General features: G+C 41.9%; 1 protein-coding gene across 4 annotated transcripts in view; it reads left to right on the top strand.

The window, feature by feature from the left end:
• Positions 1-17031, top strand: part of VPS13D (vacuolar protein sorting 13 homolog D) — a 93304-nt gene that overhangs the window by 57296 nt on the left and 18977 nt on the right. For all 4 annotated transcript variants that reach the window (XM_064678611.1, XM_064678613.1, XM_064678612.1 and 1 more), the window contains 2 exons: positions 12315-12447; positions 14184-14379. In XM_064678611.1, the coding sequence (XP_064534681.1) occupies positions 12315-12447; positions 14184-14379 (329 nt within the window). The remainder of the gene's footprint in view (positions 1-12314; positions 12448-14183; positions 14380-17031) is intronic.

A 17031-nucleotide genomic window follows, 5' to 3' on the forward strand; every position in this document is an offset into this window, starting at 1 on the left:
ATTACATATATGGTGTGTCAGCATGAACTACTTCGTGGGCAGAACTGGAGCAATGCTTTCTTCCCATAAGGATGTGTTGTTAAAATTTGGTTTGGGGAAAAATACTTTACTTTCTGTTATTTTCATTTTCCAACCTGGTAAGTTTGTACATGTGCACTGTAATGGTTTGTCCTTTCACAACCTTATTTGTATAGAAGGAAAGCCACTTTTTTCCCCTAAAAGTAACTCAGAAGATGTGAAATGTAGAGTCTGGATAATTACAGACAGCTCAAGACTAGCATTACCAAACCCAGCCCATCACCAAGTGCAGAGCTGGAACTAACCCAGGGAGCTGAACCAAGAGCAAAGATGACATGCACCTTATCTAATTCTCATTAGCCAATTTTGGAGAATTTCAAGAAATTCAGACAAAACACCATGTCTTAATCCCCTACTTGGTAATTCTGTAATTAACAGCACTGCAGATACAAGCTTGTCCAGGCAGTGTGGTAGAAGCTCCTGGAAGGCAGCTGTTTCCATCTGCTTTTGTCCATCCTTTCTCCTTGTGGTTGTAGTCTCTGGTGACCCATCCACTCCACCCAATAGAGTGTGTTTCTTTAGAGTTTCCTTTCTATAAAGTGTTGTTTCCTCATCTCAGTCACATCTGCAGCAACAGTCCCATAAATCTTCCTTTAAAAGGCACGAGCCTTCCTCTGTTTCCCACAAGGGCAAGGTCATTCTTTGAACTTCAGAGTCATTTGTAACCAAGGGGTTTGTGAAGGAAGATTTTCAAAGGCAGAAGGGCAGTTGGATGCTGAACTCCTTTCAAAATTCAACAGGAGCTGAGTGCCTGCTTCCCATTTATACCTTTGAAAGTCACCCCATGTACTGTTTATCTGCCTTCCCAGGTATTTTTTTCCTTCTCCTTGGTACATCCAAAATGTCTCTGTGATGCAAGTCTCACACAGTGCTCTTTTAAAACCTTTTTTAGTGGTTTATATATTTGTCCTTTCAGAACAAGGAGAGAATTATATCCTTTAGGAAGGCTTAATAGTACTTTATGGAGCTCCTTGATTACTCAAGGTTGGATTTTAATTCTGCTACATAGAAGACAGTGGTTAAAAGGCTCAAATAGTCAGGATGAATTCTTCCTAATGTGTTGCACTGCTTTTAAAAATCTGCTAGAAGACTAAGCCAAGAATGTCCAAGTGATTAAAAAATTGGCATTTCAAGTATAGTTTTTAGAATGTTTGTCCTTTCTGTTCTACTTGTATAAGCCTTATGAGTGTGTCTGAGATATGTAAAATATTGGTAAGGAAAATAATGTGGAGAGAAAAAATAATTTGAATTGCCCAAGAGAAACAGGACTGAAACAACAGCTCATTTTCATCTTGCTCTGGGTGCTCTCTGTAGGGAAGGTATTTTCAAGTATATTTTTACTGCATAAATTTTCACCTGATCTGGAGGTGCCACTGAGGGGCCTCGTCTTTGCAGCTTATTCTGTGGAGCTGGTAACTAAAGCAGCCAAAACCAGAGGAGCCTGTTCTGCCAAGGAACTGAGGGCTGGGAAAAATCCCCCTTTTGGTTGTTAGAGTACCTGACTTATGAAGTGTCTAAAATAAAAACCTATCCTGGATTTTAAGATGAGTTAGGTATTACGGTGTGAGTAGATAGATAAACAGAGAGTAATACTGTAATCATTGCTTTAAAAGTAACACTGCTCAACTGCAGCAAGAAGTAAGTATTGGAGTTGTATCTGGTTTTGTCATTTTATTGCTTTTCTATTTTATAGTTGTGCTGATTATCCCTGTAATGGCTTTTCCATGCATTTCAGAGCACGCAGTGGGTAATGCCTTCTTTCAAGTGGAGAGCTGCAGTGTATTTAAATTGGCACAAAACCTTAGGTTAAATAAAGTTCACTACAGACAGTTTTGTAGTTTTTATCCCTTGGAGACTCCGAGTTCTGTATTTTAAAAAGTTCTTTGATCCTAAATATAGACACCTGAGGGAATTTCATTCCCTCTGAATGGAGCCTTCTATAGTTGCCATATGCGTAGAAATGTCTCACATTCTTGGCATCCACACTTCTTTTTTTTATTTCTCCCGTTAGGCAGGATAGAACTAAATCCTGAATTATTCCTGTTTCAGAGGTGTTTCAATTAGAAATGAATACTGAACACTGAATTAGCATCTGAACAAAACTGTGTTCTCCAAATGGAAAATGTAGTGTGGTTGTATCTCTCAGTGGCAAATAGGTGTTATGATGACACAGTGAAATTCCTGGAAAGATTCATCAACTTGTCAATACTGTATTCAATTTGCCTGATTTCTTTCCACCCCTCCAAGGAATTCTGTTATCTTTTATGAATTATGAGCACATAGTAAAGTGGCTGTTATGACTCTGAGGTTAGGCTTTATTTCTGGATATATATATATATATATATGTAGGATGGAAATAATTGTTGTGTCCCTCCCTTCCTCCTGAGAAAAAGAACTCAATGAACTTCTTGAAAGAGCTTAATTTTCATATTGAACTTTGAAGTTTCCAGTGAGAAGTTTAATTAGGCTTCTTAAGGAAAGGTAAGCCATCAGCCAGAGTTTCCTTGTTAGGTTTTTGGGAAGTGTGCAGGATTCTGGAAGGCTTCCTGAGGCTTGGGAGCAGGCACCTGAGATGCCAAAACTTACCTAGAGAAGAGTTGCAACAAATTGCATTGTTTGTTTTCTTTTATGGCTGAGGAAGAGGCACAAATGAACTTCTGCCCTGGACTTTCATTGCATACATTTATTTTAATTCATTTCAGAGTACTGGCAGAGGTGTGTCAGTGTTTAACAGGGATAGGGAAAGAGGTGAGGTGTTGCAAGCAGGTAAGAAAAGACAAGTAAGGATGCAAATATTGCTCCAGGTGAGGGTTTTGACATGGAGTCAGTTGTAGAACAGGAGGATAAAAGCAACACAAAGGGAAATAAGAGTTTTAACCCTCATTGTAAGATAAATCAAAGCAGAACCTCAAGTGGTTGGCAGTGACAGGAAAATAAAGATAACTGAATGGAAAATGAAGAGGAAGTAATAAAAGGGTTATTTAAAAACAAATCATGAACAAGTGTTTGACTTGCATGAATGTTAACTTTAACAAAGCTGGCAGTAAATAAGATGAGAAGTGGCTGTAGCAGAGCACAGAATGGAGGTGCAGTTTGTGCAGGTTCTACCCAGAAACAGATGGAAATGTTTCTAATGGTTCCCTTTTGTTTAAATTTCCTTAGTTTATGTAACCAACCACTCCTGTTTGATACCATTCAGAAGCAAGAACAACTGGCATCCTCCCATCTTTGGAGTCACTGGGGTTCAGCTCTAGCAGTATTAGCTCAAAATGCCATGGGAGTAGCTTAAAATCAAATCATATCTTAGTGACAGGGAACCTGAGAAAGAAATAAATGGTGGTGTTTTCCTCAGGAGAGTATTAAACAACACAGTCAACTGATAATGCAGAAAGATCATGGTGACATTCGGGTTCTGAGTTTCCTACCATTCTGTATTTTCACCATTTTCCTTTGATTCCCTGCTCTTCTGTTCAAATGGTGACAGCAGAATATGTGTGATCACTGGCAGTCTCATGCTGGATGAAAGTGAGGAAGGCTGGAATACCTGTCATCTTTCTGGGCAACTGTACAGATTAGAATTTTGGGTTTTTTCTTCGGGAAAGCTGACAGTCATCCTTTACAAGGGTACTTGAGGTATTGAAGTCATGGGATTTAGCAGCAGCTGCCATGGCTTTTCTATTTCTAGAAGTGATTTATTCAGTTTGAGTCAAATGTAGGTATTTCTCTGTTTTCTTCAGTATAATCTTAAGAATTTTCTCCTTGTGTCTTCCCCACTGTAGCACAGGGGCTCCTGCAGCTTGTCCAGCACCTCATCTTCAGTTCAACTTGCATTTCATTCACAGATGAGCAGTTCATGTGCAGGTTTGAGTGGTGAGCAGTGAGAATCTGTATCAAAATGTGCAGATCATGAGACGGAAAGAAACTGAAATTCCCAGGCAGAAATGTTAAGTACTTGGAGTAATATTATACATGAGGCCATTTCACCATTTCCTGCCAGTTTGAAAAGACACCAACTTTTGTGGCCAATTAGTGACAATCAAAAGCCATGGAAAGTGTCAGTTTTAATGTGCAGAACATCTGGTATCTGCCATCAGTATCTTTGAGAAAGGTTTTGGGATAAAGGATCATCCTTGAGAAGTTTGAAGTATTATTTTGTTCTTCCTGTTTTAAATTTGTACCATGGGATAAAATGTATGTGGCCAGCATCCAGGTTGAAAGTTTTCTTCACAGTTTGGGTTAAATTCACCCTTTCTTCTACAAAGCTTCTTGCACAAAGTGTTTGTGAACATGCTTTGACTCCAGTGGAGACATGGGCATGGGTAGATCAGACAGAAATGCTGATGTTTCCTGTGAGAAGAACTGCTTTGATCTGGACTTGATGTCCTAAATGGGCCCATTCAGAATCCAACTGACACATTGGTGCAGCTTTGAATGAGCCTTTTCCAGGAGAAATTACTCAGTTGATAATCAGTGATGCAGCAACTGCAGACAGGGGGATGCTCAGCTGGATAGAGGAATGTACAGGTGACCATTTGCAAATAAAAAAAGGGGGGGGATTAGAGAGCTTGAAGTTTTTCACCTGCTCTAGACTTCATTTTGAAGGGTTTTACCAGCTGAATTTCTTGCTAAATAAAATAGTGTTCCTGTTTTGCTGACTCATTGGAGAATTAAGGGAGAAAAGGAGCATTTAAAATGAGGTATGCAAAGTGCTGCCAAATCAAACTGTGACACTAGAAATAAGCATTTATCATAGAGATGAAATGAAATTTGATCTTAACCTTCAGTTTTTGAGTTAGCATGTCATGAAGACAGGCACATCTGTCCCATATATCACCATTAGCATCTGAAGGAGAAAAAATGGGGTGTGGGTTTGAAATTAATGAGTTCAGTCTTGACAAAAGGCTGACTGCACCTCCCTACTGTGTATTTAAAGTTATAAAGTTATAAAGCTGTGTAGAAAATGATAAATAATACAGCCTTCAACTTGAAATTCCTTGGCTGTGTATCCCTGAGAAGGGAAAATAGTGTTTCTGTGTCCATGGGTGATGGCCAAGCTGTACCAAGAGATCACTGGGATCAGGTCAGCAGATCCAAACCCATCAGCCCTCACAGAGTTGTTCACCATTTACACATACACATGATGGCAGGTCCAGTTCACGTGCTTGCATCAGGTGTCCTTCAAAAATCAAGAGGAACGTGGAAAACCTGTTGATTTTTAAGTGGGAGGTTCTTTCAGATCCCAAGTGTGGTCACAGGTGACCATGGCAGAAAAGGAAAGTGGCTGGAGAGAGACCGACTGCTGGGGTTGGTGCTGATGGAAATGCCCCTGGAAATCCCAGTCAGCAGAGCTGGGGGAGATGATGTTAAACCCCAAACCTCCCGTGCCCCCTCTGAGCACACTGTTGTTATGGATTAACTCGGGGCACTGGAGCTCTTCGGGCTCTTTCTCAGGTTTTCAGTACATGGAGGGGTTTTAAGGAGGGGGGCGAAGGAGGGCAAATAATTCCATCCCCCAAAAAAATAAACAAACAGGAAGACCTTAAAGCTCGGTAAGAGTTGAGGCTGGGGGGAGGGGAATTATCTGTTAAGGGTATTAGTTGTTTAATAAAGCGCAGTTGTCCTCCAGATGAACCCGCCAGTGACTCTGCAATTGGGGTCATTCCAAGTTCATGCTGTGGACTTTTGACTGCCTTCTGTGTCTGTGAAAACAGCCGGCGGTTCCTGCAGGGATCACTCAGTCAGCCCTGTAACACAAAACTATTGCCAGCGGGCACCTGCTGCTGCTGCTTCCCAGGAGGTCCCGCAGGGAAGCGACCCAACTCATCAGGCATCCACGGGATGGGAACAGCGGGGCTCCCCTGGGATACCCGGCTAATCAGGCTCCTCACAGCCTCCCATCAGGGGGCTTCCCATTACCGCCAGCACGCCCTTGTCAGGATGCATTAGGAAGCCCAGTTAACGATGGGATGTGAGCTAATTAAAGCCCCTTTACTTTGGGCGTGTGACATAAATAGGGGTGGGGAATGCTGCGGGGAATCTCAAGGAACATGTTTGTTCAGTGGGAAAAGCCGGCGGCTCCTCGTGGTTGTCGGTAATTTGGAGAGGGTCAAAGTTTATGTTGCTCTGAAAATGAGAAGCTGATTATCGCTTTTTGCTGATTTAGTATTTTCTAAATTAAGAGTGTGTCGGTTCTATTCATAGTGCCAGGACACATTTCCCTCTGCACAGTTTGGCTTGGTTAGAAATGTGTTTGGGGCTCAGCCTGAACTGCCCTTTGTGGTTAGGACTGGATTAAACAGCTGACCTGGGGATGTGCTGATGTGCAAAGGAAAGGATAAAAGTCTGTAGCATGTAAATTTAACTGAATTCACAAACTTTCCTGCTAAAATACCCCAAGTAATTCTTAAGAGACTGACTGAAGCCGTGGAAAAAGTATTTTGTGGAACAGCTTCAGACCAGGAGGCCTTTGAAACCTGACGAATAAACACCTGCTACTTTTTCAAATACTTAAAGCATTTCACTTTTTACTCCCAGTATAATGCACCAGTGACCACAAAGATGGGAAAGGAGGAAGCTGTGGTGTCTGTCTGCTTACTGGGGTCCAGTTTGTAAAATGAAATATGTAGTACTTCCATCCCATAACAGTGCATGTGATGGGTCCCTTCCAATTCAGCACGTTCTATGATTCTTTTCTATGATCTGTTGATGAGCAAAGAAGCTGCTCTAAAAGTTATTTTTATGGTAGATCACAGAAGTGAGACAGTGCAGTAAAAGCAGGAGAACTTAGGCTGCAGATTTTACTAGACAACTTTATCTGTCCCACTGCACCCCAGTCCTTGTGTATATCTCAAATACTGCAGGGCTTTTTTCCTTTTTACACTTTCCAAAGAATAGCAGCAAGATTTGAGGATGGCTGACTGCTCTCTACAGCTTTGTTTTGAACCACAAATCCTAGCAGCATGTATATATGTTTCCTTAGCCTAGAACACATACACTGGGAAGGGGTTTGCCTCCATAGAGCCAAATAAGTGCTTCATTTTGAACTGTTGTAATTTACTGTCAGAAATCAGTGTAAAAATTGGCTTCCTCTAAAATACCTTGAACAGGTTGTAGAGTTGCAGGAAATAAAGGTGATTTTTAATGATATTGCTACAAGGCACATGATCACAAGAGATTGGACTCCTTTCTAAATGAGTTCTGCAAAGCAAAGATGAGAACTGAATAAACTCTGTGATTTCTGATTTAAATGCAGTTCATTTTGAGGTTTGCACAGAAGTTGTAACTGATCTATATTTAATTTCATCACTTTCTCCCTTAGCATTCCATCTTGGAATGTTCTGCTTTGCTCAGTCAATAATATTTGTAAATGTACCGTTCTCTGATGCTAGAATTACAATGGAATGTTTGGACTCAAGTCATAATTGTGTATTTATCCTTTTGGGATGTCCTTAGAGAACCAGGCAGTGCCAAGAGCTTAAAAAGACTTTAAAAGATTACTTAGACCTTATTTCCATGCTGTGTGCTTCATGCATCTGGCTTAGAGGGAACAAGCAGTCCAAAGTCGAGTTTTCATTTGCTTTGAATTCTTCTTGTGCCCCATAAGCCTTATTGTTTGGCACCAGCTTTGGTTCACAAACACTGGTTTTGTTTTTCTTCTGTTGCTTGAAACAGCAAGGGATACATAGTCCCTGCTAAAGGTTTTGTGGCAAAACTGCCTTAATTACTGGACCTTTAAAAAGAAAAACAAACACACCAAATAACCCAAAACACAAGCAGATTAGTTTTTTGTACAGAGACACTATTTCCTCTGCTTTTGCAGATCATGGTGGATAGTTAATATTGATGGGTGACACTGTGTAAATGTGAAACAAGAAATGATGAATCACTGATTTACTTCAGCCTGCAGAGGAGGCTGAGGCCAGCGTGCCCCAGGCTCACAGAAGTGTAATAACATCTTCAATAACTGTGAAGTGCTGAGAGTGGTTTGCATGCTTTTCCAAAGATAGTGGGCACAGTAGCATAACGTCCTGGGATTTGGAGGAAAATGTCATATTTCACCCTCCTCTGGAGGATCAGTTTGTGTTACACCATGTAGGCTTAAGTGCAGTGGGGAATGTTTTCTGCTTGCAGCATGTGACCAGTTGGTATATTCACATCATGACCTAGTGTGGGATGAAAACCAGGGATCCACGGATCTTTACAGAGTAGACCTGGAAGAAATGATCTGTAGGGGGGAAATGCAGGAAGTACCATCTGCTTTGGGGAGACAAAGGGTCAGGGGAGACAGAGGGTATCTGTGAATGAAGGTGGGTGAATGCTCAGCTGACTGGGGCTTTTTGGAGGGGTTCTCCTTCTGTCCAGGCATGATGGATAAAACAAAGCATTAAACAATGCATATTGATGCTAAGTTGAAATATTTTCAGTACCTAAAGTGACAGAACTTTTAGTCAGTAGTGTCAGTCAGAAGGCTCCTACTTGGCTCTGTTGGGAGATGCCAAGTTGACAAGTGAAATCCCCATTTCTCCCACATGCCTGGTGCAGACTGGCTTCCTTCAGTGCCACCTGGGTGCCTTCTGGGTTGGAAATGGGTAAGTGCACTTAGCTGAGACTGATGTGCCCTGCTGCAGTTCTGTTTCAAGGCAAAGGATGTCTGAGATGGGGAAAATGCAGAGATAAAAGACCAAGTGACTAATTTATTTTGTTCATCGGCAAGCAGACAAAGAGCTCATTATGAAAATTAGGATGGGGGGGGCTGATTTTTAGAAGCCACTTGATTAGTTTCGTGTTTGTTCCACAGACTGTTGTGTTTAGTTATGTTGGCATTTACATGGGCTTGAGGAGGCTTTGAAGTTATCAGGTCACACCTTATTAACAAAAGCTGAGGAGGACAAGGGTGGGTCACACTTTTGGTGTCACCTTTGTTTATCTGGAGACTGTTTTCTGTGTGACCCGGTGAACAGCTCAGTAAGGACCATCTCTGCCCTTCCACCAGTCTCAATATCTCAGCCTTAATGTCTAATATTGCACTTCCCAAAGGAGGCATCCAAAAGCAAGACATTTTGGGGAAAAAGGCAAGTCTGCTTTTGTGCTTTAATGTATTCAGATCTCTCTTGTCGTTTAAGGTGGACTTAAACTGCCTAAATTTCTGGTGTTTAGTCAAGTTTCTGATCCTGAAGTAACTTGCCACTGCTGAGGAACTTTTTCTTAATACAGTGATTGTCATCTACACAGAGTGGGCAGAGAAGGTGTTGTGCAGGTGTTTGGGGACTTGTGTTAGAACCCTTAATTTTCCTTTTTATATAAGTAGATACAACCCTGTTTACTGAAATAGAAACCACTTCGGGGAAAGTATTTCTGAGGTGCACAGAAAAGGCAAAAAAAAGTGAAAAAGTTGTGACCCAGCAGCAAATTTCATTCAGGAGGTGGGTATTATATACGTGTACTTCACACCTATAGTGGTATTATGGGCTGACAGGTGTGGTTCAGATCAGGAATCAGGATAACACTGACACCACAGGCTGTCTTTATTGCAAAGGAGAGTCTAAACCTCAGAGAAATGGTGAGTTGCTCCCTTTCCCTCAGCCCTTAACATCACTAATGCCTGTGAAGTGGGTCCTTGTTTTATCTTCCCTGGTGTTCCACCTCTAATTGACAAACTCTGGACCACAGAGCAGGAAAGGGTTCAGAAGGGCCTCACTGCCGTGTGCTCACTGAGTAACCCTTGGGTTTGGGTACAAATGGTACAAATGGCAACAAAAGTTTGGCTTCAGTCTTTGTTAAATGAAGCCAGAAAACAAACAGGCCCCGGGGAGGGGGGTGGAGGAGCCACGTCAAAAAGTAATTCAACATGAAGTTCATGTTTTGTAATTAATGTGTGTTGAGTTTAGATTTTGTCACCTGAGTCAGGGCAAAATGGAAACATTTCATGGTACATTTGGTAAATTAAAATCCTTAAATCGTTGTATTTACAGCTGTAATTCAGTGGTATTCTCTAAATAACACAAACAAAAGTGCCCCTGTTTAACTTTGGGTTTACAGCTAACGGAGAGTTTGACTTTTCAACTATGTGCATGGGATTTTTTTCCTTTTTCCTCCTTACTAAGAATAATACACTATTATGTTAAACTTCTCTCTGTACACTGAAACAGAATTGTTATTGATGATTAGGTGTCAGATTCTGCTTCACAGAGGAAAGGAAATCTGAGGAAAGACTGGATTATATCCTCTGGGAAAGCTGGGCTAGTGAAGCTGGCCAGTTACAGGGGGGGCAAGGCTGTAAGGAGAGACTACCAATTCTGATCAGTATTAATAAGTTGGTATATTCTTGCTGGCTGATTGTCCAATCATGCACTAATATAACTTCTAAAATGTGTTCTGGAAAAATCGTTTTCTAGCCTTGATATATTCCATAATAAGGTTTGAATTTTGAAGGCCTATTGAGCCTTTTAATTTTTATAGCAGCTACTCTAATCCTCTTAAACAAAGTATTTATCCAGAAAAAAAACTAACCTTAAACACATTTCACAGATAGCTTCAGGTTGGTTTGTATTTCTAGACTAATTAAAAAAAAAAAATCTACATTAAGTTCAAAACGAGGTCAAGAAGTAATTCAGTCTCTGATCACCATGTTCTGTTTAGTGTCCATATGATCAAGTCACAAGAAAGGTCATGGGATTTCATTTTCATCCCTGTTGTTAAAGTCTACGTGTTTAGATAATTGGAGCCACTGGACTGGTTTGTCTTCGAGCTGGGAAGGAGTATTTCAAACTGGGATGTCATGTAGTTAGTGAAAAAGAAATGCAGCCTTGGGAGAAATGACAGAAGAAGGAGGGGAAGGTCGTTGTGGCATCAGGCACAGCGATTGTTTGTCTAGTTCTGTTTTAATCTTCAGTGTATCAGAATTGCACACCAGGGTTTGTTGTCCTCTGGGGCACACCTGAACCACAGAGGGTTTTCCCATAACTGATGTGGGTGCAGAGGAGATGGTCCATGAAACCAGGGCAGGTCCTTACACAGTTCTGGGACAGTGAAGTCCTTGTTGTGGAGGAGCTGATCCTGCAGGACAGCAGTGACTGCACCACCGCTGCAGCCCTGAGTGTCTCTGACATTCCTGTGGCACCTGGTACCTTCCCCAGCCCCAGTGGAAGACAAAACAAAGCTTTAAATGATCTTTGCTTTGGGGAGGGCAGAGAGGATGAAGTTGTTCATTTATTGAAAGGAGATAAGAATGCTGGTGGTAGTTGAGAGTGGTACAGGAGGTGTCCAACTACACATAATCAAAACCCACCTAGTTTTTGGAGGTTATTCCAGGCAAATGCCTGCTAGGAGTCTTTTCCTATAATAATATCCTGAATACAAGGCAAGGTTTCATGTTTTCTGTCTCCTTTTCTTGCCTCCCTCCTTCCACCAGGCTTCTGGTTTCTATCTGATGACGTCAGACTAAGGGTCAGCAGATGACAATAGATCATTTTTATTTGGTGCTTTTTCACTGGCTCTCACACAGCAATGGTCAGAGTTCCCAGAACAAACCCTGCTTGGACATAGCTGTTCTCTTTTATCTGTGAGCATGTCCCAAGTCTTCCCCCACGCTGTTCAGGGGAAGTGTGAGGAGTGAAAATGCTCCACTCACACATTGAGGGTTCCCCCTGGGCTTTTGGTTTGCAGTGTGTGGTACCTGTGGCTGCTTCTCAGGTCCCCTGTGTGTCAGGGGCTGCCCCCCCTGCTGCAGTGAGCAGGGCCTGACTCTCCACTCCTCCCCCAACACAGCCATTTCTACCCTGTGTTGCTAAAAAGAATTTAATTAACTCTTCAAATGTTTCAGTTTCATGACAGGAGTATTTGCCTCGAAGCTTTTCACATATCTTTGCAGAAGAAAAGCTTTATATCTACATAACATTCCTGTGAGGTTTTGAAAGGTTACCCTTGGGTCACTGGCGTTGCTTTTGGTGCATTTTTCACGGGCTTGGTTTGTTTTGGCTTGACCACTGCACTTGGGCACCTCCTTGGTTGGTGACTGTCACCTCAGGATTTCAGTTGCACAGGCTGATGTAGTTCTGAGGCTTCTTCCTGACAAAAAAGGCTGGACAGACTCTGTACGTGTGACAAAACGAGTTGTATAAATCTGTATTTCCCAACTAGGATCTGGGGATTTTCTGCAGTGAATCTACGTAAGAGAAACCACTTTTGTTCTTTTAATAACAGACAAGGTTATTATTATTATTATTATTATCTTGCAGTTTGCTGGGACCTTGTCAGATGGCTTGGGAAAGACCATGGATAACAGGCATCAGACGGAGCGGGAATACATCCGGTACCACGCTGCAACCAGTGGGGAGCACCTGGTGGCTGGAATCCATGGACTTGCACATGGTAACCCTCAGCTGCAGTTTTAACTCATTTCTCTCTTAAAAGTAATGATGGGATTGCAAAGAACAGTGGCTGTTACTGCTGGGGGATTATCTGAAGCCAGGGCAGTGGAGCTGTCAGAGGTTTTCTGTTTGAATTTGAGTGGGGGCAGGTTGGGGTGAGGGGATTGTTTGGTTTTAAAGTTGACAGAAACTCCATTTAAGAATCAGGTCTTTTCACATGTAACTAGAAGTGGAAGCTTTTTTCCAAATTATAATGAAATCTCAAAGAGAGTTCCTCCAAAACATCAATTTCTTTGTAAAGGTATAAAACACCCACACAAAAAGGTTTTTTTTGAGGGCCAGACATTAAAATTAAAAATGAATATGGCTGGATTGTGGCTTTCTTATGTTTGCTTTCACTTCCAGAAACCTGAGTTTCCTTGGAATCAGTACATCAGTTTAAAGTAACATTTCACCAGTTGGGTTATTTTGTGGGTTTTTTTCAGTCTACTAAGAACTAGAGACATGACTTTGTGTAAAAAGCACTGGACTAGTCTTAATTTGGCCAGAATCTCACATCAATTTAGTTCATGATTTATCTGTTGAAGAAGGTTAAATCAATACAAGCCAAGTTTAAATCAAATATTTATATTTTGCATCATCTTGACTCAGTTTGTTTAAATGTTATTCTCTTAGTGTAACTGTTGCAGCCTGTGCAAAGCTGAGCTGGCTTTCACTAAAACAGGATCTTTTCTGTGCCGAGAAAAGTCGTTTTGCTTTGGTCATAAAGAGCCACTGTAGGTATGAAATGCATCAGGAGAGGTTTCTCTCGTGTTTGCTGTACAGTCTGACATAAATTATATTGGTAGAAGTGGAGGAAGCCTAAAATATGTCAGTCTTTGCTGAACAGTCCATTCTAAAAGCACTTCACTGTGTTGTTTTATCCAGTAATTAGCGTGACTGTTCTAGTCCTCATTCTGTGGCATTTTTAAATGCTTCCCATTCAGCTTTTTAAAAAAGAAAAGAACTGCTAATTCCTACATTTCAACAGACAGGATTTAACATAAACTATAGTTACTCAAGAGGAGGGATTTAAATAGCTTGGGCTTTTTGAGCTTGGCCGTTGAGGTGCTGCCTGGTCTGTACTCCCCTTACAGACCTGAGAGGAGCACCTGGCTGAAAGGTGGACAGGAGAGGCTTGAGCCAGGGCACTAAAAACTGATATTCTAATTAGGGAGATGTGAAATCTGTAAAGTGTGTTCTCAGACATAAGTTCCAAGTCTTTTGAAGCCTCAGCAGGTTCTTGACTTCTCAGAGCATTGAGGTTCTTAGGAAGGGAAACGTGCACAGAAAAGGCTGTTGGCATCATCACAGCAAAGTCACTTAAAGTGCCAGTTTAAAATAACTGACTTCTTCCAATGGAGAAATGCACTTTTCTGTTTGCTGTCTCAAATTGTATCAGCTTTTGTCACCTTATAAGTAACTGCTTTACCTGTGCAATAGATGAAGACAGTGTGTGTAAGTGCAGCTGGAAACAAACCAGTATAAAATATTTTAAAATACACATATTTAGTAATGAATTAAATCTTTGAGGGATATTATGGTCTGTAGGTATGTGTGTGTATGCTACATATACAACAGGTAAAGTTAATTTGGTTTGAAACATGAAATAACAATAAATCATGTAGGCGACAGCATCAGATGGGACTTTTCAGAGGCAATAATTCTGGCCTAACTTGCTGTTCTTGTCTTTGCCAGGTATCATTGGAGGACTGACAAGTGTCATAACTTCCACAGTGGAAGGTGTGAAGACAGAAGGAGGGGTCAGTGGTTTCATATCCGGCCTTGGAAAGGGGCTGGTGGGCACCGTGACCAAACCCGTGGCCGGAGCGCTGGATTTCGCCTCGGAAACGGCTCAGGCAGTGAGGGACACGGCCACCCTGAGCGGCCCCAGGTCAGCAACCACTTCATATTCCTGAGCAATAATACTGGAAAACTGGGTATCAATACCTGCTGCAGTCTCTGATCTGATTATCTTTCCTCAGGCAAAGCAACAATAATTTAATCAGATTTACCGTGAGCTGTGATCAGTGCTGTGGCCTATTTCATTCCATTTGATTTTGTTTAATAGATGGCATTTGCTGATACTGTAACAAGGGTGAAATTTGCACAGAAGAGCTGCAGCATAAAATAGGAATTATTAAGCTGCAGCATTAGATCAAGCAAAATTTTTAGAATAGCTGTCTGTAATGAGATTAAACTTCTACTGTGGAATCCTCATGCAGAGTTGAAATGAAGGAGTTCTTCTCCCTGCTCTACCTCCAGCTTCCATTTAACTGTAGAAAAACATCTCTTCAAAGGTTTGAAGAGTTCAGGCATCAACATATTGTCATTATCTTCTCATTTTCATTTTGTACACTAGTTCTCAGTTCTAAGAGGTGTGGCTGGGTGCCCTTCTGTGCCCATGGTTATGTGCTTCCCCATCCTCCCGTGGCTGTGAGGGCTCAGCACATCAGGGCAGATGCTTTGGTTTCTTCCCTGTGGTCAGTTCCAGGCTCTACAAAATAATGATGGTTTGCTCAAAGCAAAAGAGTGTTGATTAGCACTGCCTGTGAGTGTGGCAGAGAAGGGCCAAGTTCTGAAAGGGAACTGCTCTGAGAGAAGAGTCTTTGTGCTCTTTGTGGCCCAGAGTTCACTTGATAAGTTCTGTTGTATGAACATGACATGTCTGTGCTGGAGAAGTGAAAGAAAACCCTAAGTGAAGTTGTATTGTCAGAAAGCTTGGAGAAAAATGTTTGCAAAATGTTGGGGTTTCTGCTTGTTTCGTCTTCCCATTTGGCTTTTCCATTTCCTGTGTTTTATTATGCCACTCTTGGAACCCTGAAGGGTCTACACTGGGGATTGAGTAAGGAACAATAAGCTTGATGAGGTGTGAGTGAGGTGTAGGAAGCTTGAAGAATGACCCAAGGTGTGCTTTGCTGTGAAAATGGAAGTGTGTACACGTGCGTCTTACATAGTTGGTACTTACCCTGATTTGTAAAACCAAGAGGTCAAGGATTACAACTTGGTAAGTGCATTTACATACACAGAATTAAATGAGAACTCCAAGTGCATCCCTGAGAAAACACATCTAGTGTTTCATTTGTACATGTCTTAAATTTGTGACTGTACAGATTGATTGATACCAAGGTGGGGAGAAGCACACCTGGCTGTGCTCTAACTGCTTTTCTGAATTTCTGACCCAGCTCTGGGTCTGCTATAGTTTGTTTCAAGACACACATATTCTCAAAATTCATGGTTTGACATACTTCTGTGAGACAGTGATGGTGTTATAACAGTTGCCAAACTAGACAACAACTAGGAGAGAGAGTGTGAGAGGCCCTCCAGGCAGCCTGATCTTGGGTTTGTGTTTCCTTTGGGACATATTTCCCTGTAACTTCTTAACCATCAATTGAGAGAAGAGGTTAAGACAGATGAGCTGAACCATGTTTTGGTTCCACTAGATTCTGAAATACTGTTGTCACTGAGAAATTATTTTAGTGTCTACACACACCCTGCAGAGTTTCTGACCCAACAACCTTCTACAAGAGGAAAGGAGAAAGAATGGAAAAAAAAACCCCAACCTTTCCCAAGGTTACTCAGTCACTGCAGTTCTCCAGTCCACAAAAATCTGATCAAAACCTTTCTTGGATAAACAAATGTGCCTGAGAATATGTAGATAATGTGAGAGGGGTGTAAAAAACCCCAGAAAACCCACCTCCACCTTTAAGCAACTTCACGTTCGTGTTTTGTTTGGTGTGGGGGTTTGATGTGCTTATATAATGAAGCAACCAAATGGTTCTTCTGGGGGTTTAAAAAAAAAAACCAAACCCACACAACAAAGGGTTTGTCCTTGTTTCAGGCTGCTGTGCACCACTATCCCCCCGCCGCATTTGTAACTGCTCAAGTATGTGTGGTTTGGAATGAGAGGAGAACAACGTTCCAAACCCAAGCTCCTGGCTCCACTCGAGTGTTCTGCTGGAGCCTGCTGGGCTGGGGAGGCTCTTCCAAGCTCAGCACACAAAAGCAGCCAGCCCTGATGGATGTGAGTGTGTGACAGTGACTGATCTCCAGTGCAGTTTGGAACACTGGGAGCTCCTGAGCGTGGCAGGAGCAGTTTGACCTGACCCTGAGACCGACTCCGTGTGTGCACGTTCCCGGTGCTGGGGCAAGCCTGAGTCAGCCACTTAATTGCAGTTGCATTTAAATGGCAGGATATGTGACTGTAAATTACAGGCCCCTTGCAATTCTCTAATTATGTGGCTGAATTTTAAAAAAAAGCTCTGAATTTCAGCTGCCTGCCTTTGAACCATTGGATGAGGTTCGAGTGGGATGAAGAATTTTAATTGAGGTCGTGGGCTTTCCTAAAAGATGTGCTCTAATTCCAGCAAAGTTCCTGAATGGAACAGAACACTGTGGCTAGTGCTCCTGTGATCAGGCTACATGGACATGAGGCTTTTTTGGCCTCAAATGTATGGATTTGTACTGGGACAAGCCATGTGTTGGGAACATGGAGCCAATATGGCTGAGGCACAGACAATGCCTTTAGAGCCTAAGGGGTGATGGG

This window comes from Pseudopipra pipra, chromosome 22, assembly GCF_036250125.1.
Source record: "Pseudopipra pipra isolate bDixPip1 chromosome 22, bDixPip1.hap1, whole genome shotgun sequence".
Lineage (NCBI taxonomy): Eukaryota > Metazoa > Chordata > Aves > Passeriformes > Pipridae > Pseudopipra > Pseudopipra pipra.